The 16,042-nt window shown below is 41.8% G+C and overlaps 1 protein-coding gene across 5 annotated transcripts in view; it reads right to left on the bottom strand.

Moving 5' to 3' along the window:
* LOC144799661 (blastomere cadherin-like) overlaps positions 1-16,042 on the bottom strand; it is a 717,354-nt gene that overhangs the window by 328,769 nt on the left and 372,543 nt on the right. For all 5 annotated transcript variants that reach the window (XM_078671127.1, XM_078671126.1, XM_078671124.1 and 2 more), the window contains one exon: positions 10,856-11,011. In XM_078671127.1, the coding sequence (XP_078527253.1) occupies positions 10,856-11,011 (156 nt within the window). The remainder of the gene's footprint in view (positions 1-10,855; positions 11,012-16,042) is intronic.

The following is a 16,042-nucleotide window of genomic DNA, read 5'->3' as shown; positions in this document are numbered from 1 at the left end:
GAACTAATGGCAGGAAACGTAGGATTAGACCGATTAAGTACTTACTCTGAAGAAGAGCTGTTGTTCATTTGCAAAAGTCTTACCCGAAATGCCCGAGTACTTCATGAGAAATTGACAGACACTGCTGCTAGCATGGGAATAGATATTTCTAAATCGAAACCGTTGCAGAAACCGTACAGAGCAGATTTCTCTGACAAAGATTTAGAAAACCTGAACATGTCAGGGAAAAAGGCACAGGTCAAAGAATTATTGACGGTATTGCAGAAATGGGGAGATATAGAAAGATGGAAAGCCAGATGGGCTAGGAAAAAGGATGAGGCCAGGTCTAGGCAGGCAACTCCCGAATTTGTTCTAAAGGAAGCTGACAAGCCAGACAGTTATGCCCTATGCGCGAAGTGCCAGGTGGAAAATATGTACACGTTCCATGGTCCAGACAGGATATTGTGTCCTTTACTAATGACTTCCCAAAATTACGCGAGAAGCCCGTGGATTGGTACCGACAGGTAGAAAGGTTTGTAAAAGTGCAAAAATGCCTGTGGAAGGAACTGGATGGGTGCTTCGACATAGTGGTCCCTGTAGATCTGTGGACCGAGTGTAAAATAGCCATAGCTTGGCCCAGTGAGGAATACGCGAGAGATGAAAAAACAGGGGAACCATCGAAGGAAGTAATGAGAAAATATGATCAGGTAATTCAGCATCTGAAGCTAAAAGTGCCCGCAAAGGAAACTGATTGGACAAAGATAGATAGGACCACGCAAGAAAGGGATGAGACTGTGCACTCCTTTTATGAAAGGCTGTTGCAGGGGTTCAAAACATACAGTGGTATAGATAACATCGAGATGAAGGACATGACACACTTCATTTACAGGTTTGTAAACGGTTTAAGGCCCGAAATTTGTCAATGGATAAAAGATAATAAAATCTGTTGGCATACTAAAAAGATGGATGAGGTCCTACGGTACGCAAAGTACTGTGAGGACGAGATGGCAGAAAAGAAAAAGGCTCTCAAGGAGAAGGTGATGTGGGCTCAAGTAAAGCTCGCAGAACAGCAGGAGAAGCAGTTGAGCAAGATGAACAAAACTACCCCGAACCAAAGCCCTGGGGGTGGGGGTGGAGGAAAGCCTAGAGCGAAAATGAGTAGAGAGGAAGCCAAAAAGAAATTTCCTTGCCATCAGCGCGGGGAAATTGGACACTGGAGAGACGAGTGTCCCTATTTACAAACTGATAATGCCGAAACCCCTGATTTAATTCCACAGACGCAGAATGAGAAACAAAGAAAAACCCAGCAGCAGGTAAAAACGATCCAAGTGCCCAGAGCGCCAAAACCTATTTTTAAAGGAAAATCACCACAGGGTGATGACGTAGAAATCTGGGGAGGCAATGAAAATAGAAATACAGCAACTTCGCAGTATCTACTGAATGACACTTTCTTCTGTGACGACCAGTACTGATGGGGCCTGAGAGGGGAGGACGAGGAGTGCGTACTTGGCGCCTCCTTGCCGGTGGACCAGTCGGGACCATACATTGAAGGAAAGGTTGATGGAAATGATGTCACCTTTCTGTTGGACACTGGTGCTACCCGTTCTACTGTAAGAACAGTGGACGTTCCAAACCTACCCCTCTCGGGAGAAGCAATCCAAGTAGTGGGTGTATCTAATCAACTGATTAGTACACCTGTTACCGAGCCCATGGAGATCTCAATTGGAAACTTTAAAGAAATGCACAGATTTGTCGTCTGTGATACTAGTCCGGTAAACTTACTGGGACGTGATTTGCTGTGCAAAATGAATTGTACCATCTTTTGCACACCAAAGGGCGTCGAAATTCAAACCCCAGATGAAGACGGTATCTACAAGCTAATGTTAATTAGACCTGACTCAGAAATAAAACTAATGACTATACAGGACTTACCTGAAGAACTCCAACAGACAGTGAAACCAGAAGTGTGGGACTTTACAGGAAAGGATGTAGGATTAATGAAAAACGTAGACCCCACACAAATAGCCATGAGAGAGAATGCAGTATACCCCAATACCAAGCCTTACAGAATGAGTGCAGAAGTGAGAGCAGGTGTTGCCATTGAAATACAGAAATTGCTAGAAGCAAACATAATACAGGAAGTGATGAGTAGCCCGTGTAACTCACCCATTATGGGCATCAAAAAGCCTAATGGTAAGTACAGAGTAGTTCAGGACCTGAGAAAGGTAAACAAGATAGTGGTTCCTTGCTGCCCTATTGTTCCGAACCCAGCAGTGATTCTGTATCAGATCCCCTGGGATGCTGAATGGTTCACTGTGATAGACCTATGTCATGCATTCTTTTCGATTCCATTGCATCCAGACAGCAAATTTCTTTTCTCATTTGCTTTCAACAGTCACGTGTATGTCTGGAATAGGGTCCCCCAGGGGTACACAGAAAGCCCCTCTATCTTTAATCAGATCTTGAAAAAATGCCTTGAATCTTTAGTCTTACCTGGAAAGTCCGTTTTGGTCCAGTACATTGACGACCTATTGGTGGCGTCTAAAAGTCATAGGGACTGCGTGGTTGACACCATTGCCCTACTGAATCACCTGAGTGAAAAGGGACATAAAGTGGCCCCTGAGAAATTACAGTTCTGTTCGAAATCAGTGAAATATCTGGGACACCAGATAGAGAAAGGCATCAGAAAAGTCACCTTAGAGAGAGTCAGAATAATTCAAAATATGCAGTTACCCCGTACTCAGAAAGAAATAAGAATGTTCCTGGGAGTTGTAGGTTACTGCAGGCAATGGATTGTGGGATTCGCAGTCCTTGCAAAACCTTTGATTCAAATGACAAAGAAAGGAGCGAAAGACCCAGTGGAATGGAATGACGAGAGCTTGACCGCTTTCACAAAATTGCGTAATTGTCTGTGTACAGCCCCTGCTTTGGGGATGCCTGACTACTCCAAGGAGTTTGGCCTATTCTGTGACACTCGTGACAATTGTGCACTGTCAGTCCTGACTGAAGAGCATGGATTGACCAGAAGGCCTGTGGCATATTTCTCTGCCACTTTGGATCCAGTGGCTGCTGGATTACCTGGGTGTTTGAAAGCAGTAGCTGCAACTTGCACCAGTTTGGAACAAAGTGAGTCCATTATCATGGGACATCCCGTAACTGTGTATGTTCCACATGCAGTTGTGATCCTATTGACTCGTACCAAAACTCAGTATCTCACCCCTAGTCGGCTGACTAAATATGAGAGAATTCTCATGGGTGCTGCAAATATAGTTATCACCCGATGTAATATTTTAAACCCTGCCACTCTACTCCCTGACTCAATGGTGATGGAAGATAAGGGAGATAATGAGCATGACTGCATTGATCTAACTGAATTCAGTACAAAACCTCAGCCAGACATTAAAGAAACTCCTTTGCCTGTACATGATGAGGAATGGTTCGTAGACGGTTCATGCCTGAGGCATGAGCTCGGAGGTCTAAGTGCTGCCTATGCTGTGGTCACATTAAACAAAATTGAGGAAGCATCTTATTTATTTGGAGTAAAGTCTGCACAAGTAGCCGAATTGATCGCCCTGATAAGAGCTTGCAAATTGGGAAAAGACAAGAGAATAACAGTGTATACTGACAGTCAGTACTGTTATGGGGTGGTGCATGACTTTGGCCAGTTATGGCTACAAAGAGAATTCCTGACTTCATCAGGTACCCCCATTCGAAATGGAAAAGTTGTTCAAGACCTTTTAGAGGCAATCCAGTTACCAAAAGAATTGGCAGTGGTCAAGTGTATTGCTCATAAAAGGGGCCTTGACCCTGTATCTTTGGGAAATGATTTTGCTGACCGGGTGGCAAAACAATGCGCCATGGATCAGATGCGAATAAATCCGAAGCGGGGTGGGGCTGGAAACAGCTGCCAACTTAGAATGTTTGAAGAAGTGCCTACATGGGATGAAGTGAGAGAATGGCAGCATGTGACGCCCTGGGAGGAGAAAGAGAAGTGGAAGGAACAAGGTTGTAGACCGAGACGTGAGGACGGTGTCATTGTGGGTCCGAATGGTATGCCTGTGTTACCCCGACACCTGCTTGCCCCAATGGCCAGATTGATACATGAGGGATCACACATTGGCAGGGACGCCATGGTTCTGGTGTTTTAACAGACTTGGTACAACAAGAAGTTCAGGAAGGTAGCAGAGTCCCTTTGCCAGAGGTGCTTGACATGTCAGCAGTTCAACGCTGGCAAGAAAACAGTAGTTGAACTGGGGAAAATTGGGAGATCAGGAGGTCCCTTTGTGAGAATACAAATTGATTTCATTACCATGCCTCGTTGTGAGGGAAAACGATATGTCCTTGTCATCGTCTGCCTGTTTTCAAAATGGGTGGAAGCTTACCCGACCTCTCAATGTGATGCCATATCAGTAGCTAAAATGTTGCTAAGAGAATTGATACCGAGGTTCGGGGTTCCAGTCTTTATTGACTCAGATAGAGGCGGACATTTTCAGAATTAAATATTGGCTCAACTCTGTCAAGCATTTGGGATCACACAAAATCTACACTGTGCATATCATCCAGAGGCTTCTGGAGTGGTAGAACAAATAAATGGCACCATAAAGAATAGATTGGCAAAAATATGTGATTCTACTGGAATGAACTGGATAAATGCCTTGCCTCTTGTTCTGATGGGACTCAGAAGCATTCCAGATCGAAGAACAGGCCTGAGCCCCCATGAGATATTGATGGGAAGAGTGATGAGACAAGCATGGGTACCAGGATACAAACTGTTAAGCATTTCTGATGATTTGGTACTTGAATACTGCAAGCAACTGGGTGACCAAGTGCGTTCTATCTCTCGCCAGATTGGGGCAGACGCCGTCGCCAACCCGACAACCCCAGTTCACAAATTGGTTCCTGGTGACTGGGTTAAAATAAAGAAGCACACTCGGTCGAGTTGCCTAGCACCGAGGTGGGGGAAAAAGCGGCAAGTAATCCTGGTAACGACGACCGCTGTGAAGTGCGCCGGCGTTCCCAAGTGGATCCATGCCAGCCATACCCAGAAGGTAATACCTGACGAGGAGCCTGGAGCAGAAGGTTGTCCAGCTGAGGGGTCTACAGACGTTGGTCCTGAAGTAGCTGACGACAGACGACCGAGCACCAGCCCAGCTAAGGGTTCCACTGGCATTGGCCCGGAGGTAGCTGATGACGCATGGCCAAGTACCAGTACTGCTGAAAATCCTACGGATGTTGGTCCAGAAGTAGCTGATGACGAGCTGCCGAGAATCTGGCCGGATGATTGGATACCCATAGTCGATCTCCCTGGAGACCCACTCAGAACAAGAGAGCGAATAAGAGAAGACAGAGGGTGGAATAGAGAGGACGAGCAAGGCACAGGCGAAGACCCTCAGATCATTGAGGTTCACATCAAGTCTGAGGACGAAGAAGAAGGTCAGACAGGGACAGATCAGGTGATTGACACACCTCCACTGACTCCTGAAATCGAAAAGGGACAGACTAGAAATAGTGTAATAGTTCGAGCAGAAAAAAAATCAAGGGATCGAAGTGCTTGAACAGGATCAGTTAGAACTAGGAGAACGTGTTCAGGACGTAGAAACAGAGACATTTGAAAGCCAAACGCAAAATATACCTGAACAAGGCCAGCTTAGTAACCAGGCAGAAGAAATAGATACAAGACCTGGGACTAGTCAGACAGGAAGGGAAGAAACAGAAACCGAAGCGCCACAGACAAGTGAAAATAAAAGAGCATTAGAAGAAAGCCAAATCTCAGTGCCAGCTAAAAGACTAAAGAAAAAGAAAAACATTGAGCCAAGGTATGTTAAAAGACTAAAATTAAGACTAAAAACAGTCCAAGAGAAACTTGCAGATATAAGAAGAAGTCCCCGAATTGCAGAAATACCTGAAGATAGCTCCAAGAGAAGGAGTGGGCGAATAAAAAGACAAAACGAAAAATATCAGGATCCGGAGTGGACCTACTTAATCTTGGAAAATTTTGAGGAACTTGATATCACTGACGAAAGCGACGGAGAACAGGTTGCTGAGTACTCTACAGAAGAGGAAGACGAGCTCACCTGAAGTTGCACAGAGTGAAATTTCTTCTGAGCCAAAATGTCTGAGTCAAGAACGAATGGAAGGCCTAGTCGCAGTTGTTGCAAAACATGCTGTAAAGTATGTATATGTAGTATAGTTATAGTCATATTAGTTTGGATAGGACTAACAGTTTTCATTCCCTTTATGGTTAGTAAAAATACTAATATTGACCGTACACAGATCACTCACACTGAAGAACTGACAACACGAAGTGTAGAAAGACGTGAGAAAGCACTCAGACAAACAAAACGAGACTTAGACGCATCAGATGAGGAAGGACTACATTACCACGGAATTAGGAATCAGACACACTTAAATGTTTTCGCAAACTTGTTGGTACACTATGTAAAGACTATGGAAATAGAGGATTGCTATGTCTGCATGAAGCTACCTACTTCTGTAGCTGAAGGCGTGACATACCATCACTTGCCCTTGACATATGGAATTTCCTGTAGTGTTTTAGCAAGCTTATTTTACAAAAGAGGACCGTTACAGTATTATTACTCTAACAGTGACGTGATTTTTTCTGAACTTCCTATACGGGGAAACTTGAATCCTGTACATACCAAAAGTGACGTTACCCGTTATATGGGGGAATACTTCTTGACTATAGGTACTATAGACTTAAATGAAGCACACAGAGACAACTTGACCTGTTCATTACATGAACAAGAAAAGGTATTTTTAAACATGGCGGAGAAAAGAAGGGAGAGTTTCCAAAGAAAGGCAAATGACAAAGGGCAGAAAACGCCTAAATGGGCTGAGAACATGGAAAGCACCTCAACTGGCGGGGCGGGACCTGCTCTGTTGCTGGATTTCGAAAAGAAAGGGAAACTCTGTCTTCACCGCGAGAAGACTGATTATTATAATAACATTTTCATTGGTTCCAGTCAATGTGAACACAATTACAAGGTAATTGGAGGTTGGGGTTTCAAAAATGGGTCAGAGCCTGTGTTTCCTGGAATTTATTATATATGTGGAGACAAGGCTTATTTCAAATTGCCGGATCACTGGTATGGAAGCTGCTACTTTGGCATTGTCTTCCCGAAAATATACCATGTGAATGAAATTGCTGGAAGCAATGAAAACACTAATGGCTTAGTGCGTAGTAAAAGAGAAAGTGTAGGTGAAATAATGGGTAGTATTTTTAGTGCACTGATACCTGGAGTGGGAGTGGTTCTGAACACTCACAGAATTTGCAAATTGTCCACAATAGTGGATGTGCTGTCTACTGACACAGCTCATGGATTTCTGCTGGTCAACACCGAAATGGTTGCGATCAGATCAATGGTTTTGCAGGACAGACTTGCTCTTGACACCTTATTAGCAAAGGAGGGCGGAGTCTTCCGGATGTTGAAGGTGCAACATTGTTGCACTTACATTCCGGCCAAAAGCGTGCAGCTCAAAAGATATGTGAAAAACATTACTAATTTGGAAAGGGAACTCAAACCACTCGAGGTTGACAGTGCCTGGAAGAGACTAGTTGATGGTCTCTCAAATGTAGGTCACTGGTTTGCTAAATTAGGTAGAAGCTTATTGTTCAAAGTACTGATGCCAATTGGAATTATAGGTCTTATCCTATTTTTCATATTCGTCCGTTGCAAATGCCGAAGGCATACTAAGAAGTATCAGGTGAATGCAGGAGAAGTGAAACGGAATGCGGATGAGCTTGAATTGGAGGAAATAAATAATCAGATTTACAAAAGGGTGAAAAATTCTCACCCTACCAAAAATGAGAAGGAAAAATTGAATCGCATGTTGGAAGAGATAGAGTTGTACAAAGTGTGAAAGAAAGTTGGCATCTGGTTCCATTTATGTGTGATGATAGTAAATATCATCAAAGAGGGGATTGATAGAGCAAGATTTCGCATCGCGACTTGCTCAATTCATGAACCTCGAACCTGTTGTAACATCATAACAAATGTACGTTCTACTAATCTCGTTATTTTTGGATATGCATGAAAGTAGAGAAGCTTGCCTATGTGTTTTACTAATACAAATAACCCTTGTCCGTAAAATGGCCGCTGCTTGCATTTCTGTTTCTGCGCATGCGTGAGACATAGTCACGAGGTATGACGCAGTTAGAGTTTGAGAGGGAAAGGGTGCGCATGCGTAATAGCAATAAGATGGCTGTGCTCTAGATAACGTGGTGAAGCTTTGCGCTGCTTGCTCCTGTGACCTTGTCCGTTGCCCTCATTCACTAATGCATAGTATATTTTTATAATGATGAAACTAAAGTACGAAATTATGACATGTAATACGTTCATTTATTTCTATGTGCTAATTTGTTTTCGCTTACTTTTCATGTATCCTCTGCACTGAGGGGTGATGGGGCTGGGGAGTCCATCTTGGAGGGCACCACTGCGCAGAATCAGTCGTGGCACGGTGGCATTGAAACCAAGCCAAAGAAGGTTGCTGCCAGAGCCTGCATGGGAACATGCACCTTCACCCAGCAAGAGCATCTAGATTGTACCATATTGTAACACATTGTATTTCTTTCCATTTTATTCCCTGCGACTTCTCGTGGGAACCTCAATCTTGCTAGGCGGCACCTTAGAATGTAAAATAGGCCTTAGAATAGTCTGTTCTGATTGGTGTGTTAACCAAATCCTACCTTAGGACCAATCGAAATTGGGGATTCTGACACTTTGCAACATTTGGGGGGTGGTACCCTGTCCCAAAACAGTATATTTAGCCTAGGTTCACCTAGGGAAATTGTCCGACTTGTCCGAATAGCTGACCTGTCACTGACCCAACGCACTCAATAGGTGATTTGAAGATACAGAGCGCTGCGGAGCACTCTGTCCGAAATTTGACCATAGACTAAGGTTTTACTAAACCTTAAAAGTGCTGGCGGAGCACTTTGCTGGGAGTTCGCTAACCCAATCGGGGTTCTGATCGATAGCTGCAGAGAGGGTGGAGCGCAGGCGTTGCTTCCGAACTGCGGGTGCTGGTCGTGTCCTGGTGGTCCTGTCCTGATCCTAATCTGAAGGTTTCCTGTCCTGTCCTGGGTGTCCATTCTGCACCTGCTGTCCATTGAGGGGTATCCTTCCTTGAGGGTTTTCCTGTCCTTAACTGACCCGTGGCCAGGGTTGGTTTTCACACCAGTCTAGGTAAATATCGCTCTGAATCTCTTGAAACTGCATCTTTCTATTTTTCTGTCTTTGCTTCAATAAAGACATATCTTTGCATATGATAAGTTTTCCATGCTTTCCGCAAGCCATTGCATTTCATAAAAGTCACTTGCATTTATTTTCATAGCGTGTTCCTATGTTACCTTACCTTTTAGAAATCATTTTCGCCATTGCAGTTTGCAACTTCCTGTTATGGTCTCTAATTTTCTCCCATAAATATCACTAAAGAAACTCTGAATTTAGCCCCGTAGCTCTCTTAGTTTGTTTCCTGTCACATTAGCATTTTAAACATAAATGATTGCCCTTAGAGTTCTTCTATACAGCTATGTACTCTTTGCAAAATTGATTTTAGACTGTCTCCTCGTAGTGGAGTGTATGTTCTGAAGAAATTTAATTCTGAGATAAAGCTTTTAAAACTTCTCAGTTGTCCGTGGTCATTTCATGAAAATAAATCCCAGGTTCACATGTTGGGTTTGTATTTCGCTGCCTTTCCTTTTACAGCTAGCTCCCTGATCCATTGTGGTCATAGGTACCCGTAACAGTGGATGGTAAGTCGGGTACACTAGAAAATAGAAAAGGAACTCACAATTATTGGTAGAAGATTGTGACGTCATCCGATCAATGTATATGGTGATTTGAAATATATGGGCCCGAAGCCGGAAGTGGCGAAATTATTGGTCGGGTGACCCGCGATCTCTAGCATAAGTGCCTTCTTTGAATACCAAAATGGCAGTATGTTTAGGATTTTGTTTTAAGTTAGTTCTGTGAATCGGGCCCTTTGTGAATTTAAACATGATGAGGTCAAAATGGCCGAAATGTAATTCTCTATCCGTGCACCATCGGAGAGTCTATTTTTTATTTTTATGACACAATAGATCACATTCGGTAACACAATATAATGTTCAGAAATGAAATGGAATCTGACCCATGATCAAGAAGCTTCAGGCTCCGAAACGCGTCATGAAAGATTGCTCCACCTTTTTAAATAAACACGCTTTATTAACTGGAGCCACTGTGTCTTCTCTTCAATGTTGGTGGTCATACATGTGTGCTGAGGAGGTGAACTAGAGTTGGTGGAAAATACATATATATATATATATATATATATATATATATATAAATACATATACATATACACACACATACACACACACAACATTGCACACAATAGGTCTATCGACAAAAGCCAGCTAAATCTGTCTGTAGGATGAGACCTAAAACCAATCCCTTGAAATAACCAGCCTTAGGTACTACTAAAATGAGAGGGCATTGTTCACAAAAAAGTAAAAAAATAAAAGTATTCACAATGTGGAAATGGAGGTACTGCAGGCATGTGACTGGGGAACTCAGAAATTCACTTTAAAATAAACAATATTTAAAAAAAGGCTGGTTTAAATACCATTTCGCATCAGTCTTCATTAAATCCATGACAAACTGGGGAGGAAACAAAGAAACTACTTGTGGTAGATATCTTGATTACGCCATCCACTGCTCTCTCCCCTTAGTAATCTATTGATCGTAATGCTTTACCCTGCTGCATAAAATGAAGGGATGAAACTAGTTTGGACAACTTCCATGGAAAAGCTGTAATACAGTATCCCCATTTAAGTGCTAGTTATGAGGGGCTCTGCTGTGAATACTTTGCTTACCGATACAATACTTTTTGGAAATGGTTCCCTTCCGTTTTCAGTGACGGTGACTTTGATAGAAGGGATGACCCAGTCTCGTTTCTTTCGCCTTAATCCGGGTTGAGCCACCGTGAATGCAAGGCTTGTTACCCCTCGCTTGTTAAGATCAGAGTGTGTCTAAAAGAAAAAACACTGGTTATGTGTACGGCAAACACACCATATCTCTCTCTCTCTCTCTCTCCTCTCTCTTCAGTCCAGTCTCCAGCAGTAAATCAGGTGATCATTTCCAAGTTAGCCGAGCTGAGTCGCAAGCACTTCTACCAAATGAAGGGGCATATTATCAAGGAACGGCGTTATGATTTTCGCCGCTTTAGCGGCAGCCCATGTTCTGGTGTGAACATGGGCTTCTATGGGAATTTTCTACGGCATATTATCAAGCCCATTATCGCCGCTTTAGTAGCAGTTTTCCGATAATTATAACGCCATGCTTGATAATATGCCCCATTGTGTTTGAAGCCCTCTGGCGGAAGAGGATATCCTTTGTGTTCTGTATAGGAAGAGGAGGAGTTAGGTCTCCTACAAAATTCACATTGGATGCGAATTGGTCTGAGGACAACTTACACGCCCAGCTGTGCAAGAGAGAATTGTCAATTGTTCAAGGCTTTGATAATGTACTGCCAAGTAACACATTACAATCCATGGAAATGTATTCAAAAAGCTGTGTGTGATGACGTGACTTGGTTCCATGGGAGTGTTCCTGTTTGGAACCAAGTCAGTGGAATGTTTTATATGTGAACCTTGGGAAGGTTCCAGCTTTGTCAGTTATTCCTGTTAGATGCTGAATGAGGTTGTTTAATAAAGACCTCCTAACTATACTATATTATTACTAGTAGGTACCTTATTACACTCATCAGTCCAGACAAACTCACATTTCCTACACATCATACTTCTTAAATTCACTGTTTTGTCTGCAAAATTCTTAATGAATTTATTGTAAAATTCCGCCATTCCCAAAAACAACGAAAGCTCCTCCTTTGAACAAGGTTCCTTAAGCTCTTCAATCGTTTTTACCAAATCTTCTTTTGGCCTCACACCAAAACCAGAAATATGATGACCTAAATAATCTAGTTCTGTCACACCAATCTTACATTTGTCACGTCTAAGAGAAAGACCAGCTTTTAACATCTTCCCAAGTACACACCTTAATCTACAATCATGTTCTTCCTTAGTACTTCCACATATCAACACATCATCCTGATAACATTTCACGCCACAAACATCCTTTAACAAATCATTCATTATCCGTGGAAACACTGACGCTGCCGAAATTAGACCAAACGGCATTCTTTTAAATTTGTAGGATCCGAAAGGGGTTATGAAAGCCGTCAACTCTTGTGATTCAGAGGACAGAAGAACTTGATGATAAGCCGAAGCCATATCTAAGGTCGTAAAATAGCACGCACCATCCAATGTTGCAACAAGTTCTTCAATGTTGGGAAGAGGAAATTTATCTACCCTCACCTCTTTGTTTAAAGCACGAAGATCTACACATAGACGAATCTCGTTATTGGGTTTTCTCGCAACGACAATGGGGGCCAACCATTCTGTCGCTTTCACAGCTTCAATCACACCAGTTTTTTTATTTTATTTATTTATTTATTTATTTTTTATTGACAAATTCATAATTAATACAGAAATTCAAAAAGAAACAAGATATAAGTATAGCAGTTGATAGCGTAGCTTAATTAACAAAACAATTTATACAGTATCAGATGGCATAATTACAACATACTAAAGAATAAATATAGCCAGATAAAACGATCCGGAATCTGAAAAGAAATGTACATTAATCATTGGCAGAATCTAATTGGCGCACCTCATTTGTATACCATCTAGTAATGGGGTCCCAAATCTGTGCTCCTATTACTTTCATTTTTCTACCCCTAGTAGCATATATTGCAATTTCTTGTTTATAGATTGAAAGAAATCGACTTAGCCACATACGAAAAGTAGGGGGGTCCGGGTCTTTCCAGCGAGCTGCCAAAATGATACGAAGTACGGCATACCCCAGGAAGACTACCGCTTGTTCCTCTTTATTATGACCCAGTGAGTCATCATGGCCTAGTATATACAGAGTTAATGAATCTCTTATCTGATGTCCAAAGACCTGGGCCCAAAACTCCAGTATCATGGTCTTTAACCTTATCAGTTCAGAGCATTCTGAGAACATATGTAGCAGATTGGCAAGTGGTTGTTTGCATCTTGGGCAGTTGTCGTCGGCCCGAAGACCCCAAGCAAATAATTTTGCAGGTGTATAGTATAGATTGTATATTATTCTATAATATTGTGCTCTTAAATTGGAGGCTATAAAGTATTTTGCAGATAGTGCTAGTGAAAGATCAATATCGACATTAGGATTTGCCAATTTTACAGCCCAAGATTGTTCTGTTCGTTCGATATCATCAGGAAAATTACCCATTAAAATCTGATACAGAGCCCCTATTCTTGTCGTTTTCTTACCAATAGCTTCCAGAAGTGGGAGTTTGTCTCGTATTATTATTGGTATAACATTGCGGATACACGACAGTATTTGAAAATATTTAAGAAAATCTTGCGTAGGAACACAGTATTTTTCTTGAAAATATTCAAAAGATATAGGGATATTATGTCCTAGTATGTCACCAACTGTATTGATACCTAGATGTTCCCACCTCTGCGAGGTAGTATCATTAAGAGATGAGGGGATGATCTTACTATGCCACAAAGGAGTATATCTTGTAAAAGTGGGAATAGATAGGTATTTAGAGATTGCTTTCCACCCAACCCATGCGTCTAAAACTGTCTTCAATTTGATTTTTTTATAATACGAAGGCTCTACCTGTCTTAAGAAAAGCCCTTTACACTTATCACCAAGGCTAAGTTCGTAGATCGAAGGAATATATAGATCTGGGGGCGTAGGGGTATTGATTTTTTTATCAGTAAGCAGGGGATCCATAGATTGTATCAGTGTTGCCCATAGATATAATTTTAGATTAGGGATAGCTAGTCCTCCTCTATCCTGTGGAAGCGACATTAAGCGGAAGGATCTTCTTATCTTTCCGTAGCTCCATATAAATTTAGATATAGCAGACTCAATGGTCTTAATGAAGTTATCTCTCGCTAACAACGGGATCGCTCTAAAAAGGTAGAGAACCCTTGGAAAAATATTCATTTTAATATAGTTAGCCCTTCCAATTATAGATAGATGTAAGTTGTCTATTCTTTTAAGGTCTTTTTTGATTTTATCAATGAGGGGAGTATAGTTCAAATGGATAATTTTCTCCACTTTAGTAGTGAGGCGTATACCTAAGTATGTAGCTTCTTTAACTTTAAGAGCACTTTCATATTGGATATTATCAGTAGCTAACACCATGGTTTTCTCCTTATTTAAAGAGTATCCTGAATATGTACCAAAGGCCTGAGTAATTGATTCGATTTCCAGGATTGCATCCGTAGGATTGTTAGTTATAACGGCAACGTCATCCGCATATGCCATGACTTTGGTGAAATATGGCCCTACTTTGATTGGCTGTATTAAAGGAGTCGAAAGGAGTTTCTGAATAAGGGGATCTATGTATAGTGCAAATAGAATCGGGGAGCATGGGCATCCCTGTCTTGTACCTCTGTGCACCTCAATAAGCTCTGACTCATTGCCACATATAGAGATTTTTGCACTAGGATCGATATATAGGGCTTTAATGGCTCTGATAAAGTTGTTTCCAAAGTTCTTTCGTTCCAAAATGTTCCATAGAAACTGCCATGATACTCGATCAAAAGCCTTTTCGGCATCAAGGAGAATCATCGCCATCTCGCCCCCCGTGGTGCCCATGATATCAAAAAGGGTAGTGGCTCTCCGGGTATGATCTGTAGTGCCCTTTCCGGGTATAAAGCCATGTTGCCAGGGGGATACGAGATGTTTGATAACCCCACTCAATCGGTTGGCTAGTATTTTGGAATAGAGCTTTGAGTCAGAGTTTATCAGGGATATCGGTCTGTATGATGAGGGAAGATGAGATGGTTTTCCTTTCTTGTGGAAAATTATAATATTCGTCTGTTTCCAGGAGTCCGGTGGAGCCGAGTGATACTGCACTCCGAGAAACAAATCTAACAATAGCGGAATTATTTGTTTACCTAGGATTTTATATAGATCTAGGGGGATTTTGTCGGGGCCTGCCGCCTTACCGTTGGAGAGTTCAGATAAGGCAATCTCTACCTCAGTATAAGTGATTTCTCTATCCAGAATTATTTTAATCCTGTCATCTATCCTAGTATTTACGTCTTGATCTGGGAGCCAGTTATTCAGAAATGATGTGATATCCACATCAGAATTTGTCAGATCACTGTGATACAGTTTCTTATAATATTTTTGAAATATGTTTAGGATATCCTGCTTGGATGTGTATTCCTTGGCTTCATATTCAATCATCTTTATACTACTTTGTGATTGTTTTTGGCGTGTTCGTAATGCTAGGTGCTTACCAACATTCTCCCCTGATTCGTATAGCTTAGTTTTATTAGCTTGATAGGTCTCGGCTGCTTTTTGGATCAAGATGTTATTAATTTCATTTTTTAATATCAGTATTTTTTTAGAGGTTTCTGATGTTGCAACACCCTGGCCTATCTGAGTGGCATGGTGTGTCTCAAGATCAGAAAGTTCTTGCATGAGCTGTGTATTAATATTGTCCTCCCTCTTCTTTTTATTGGCTACAAATGAGATAGTTTCTCCCCTTATTGCAGCTTTAAAACAGTCCCAAACCATTACTCGTGACGCACTAAAACGATTACAATCAAAAAAGCCCTGTGCCCAATTTTTCATATGCATTATGTATTCCTGATTGACCAAGAGTCTTCTGTCAAAGGTCCAGTTAGACTTTGGTTTTACCAATTCGGGGATATCGAAGACAAAGGTAAGCGCATTGTGGTCCGAAATTGTTTTAGGGGACTTAATCATATCAATCATTACCAAGCCCTCTAAAGATGACATGACATAGTCGATTCGAGAATATTTATTGTGAGGGTGAGAAAAGAATGTGTAACCGTCTGTCTTTTTGCCTGACAAAACCCACATATCTAGTAAGTTATGACTTTCCATTAGTTGCCTAAGTGCGCTAAATACTTTTGGTTTGCGTCCTTTATAGTTCAGAGAAAAACAGTTATTGACGAGTACTC

This window comes from Lissotriton helveticus, chromosome 12 (assembly GCF_964261635.1).
Source record: "Lissotriton helveticus chromosome 12, aLisHel1.1, whole genome shotgun sequence".
Classification (NCBI taxonomy): domain Eukaryota; kingdom Metazoa; phylum Chordata; class Amphibia; order Caudata; family Salamandridae; genus Lissotriton; species Lissotriton helveticus.
Note: the sequence above shows the minus strand (reverse complement) of the source record. Positions and strands in the feature narration are given on the sequence as shown.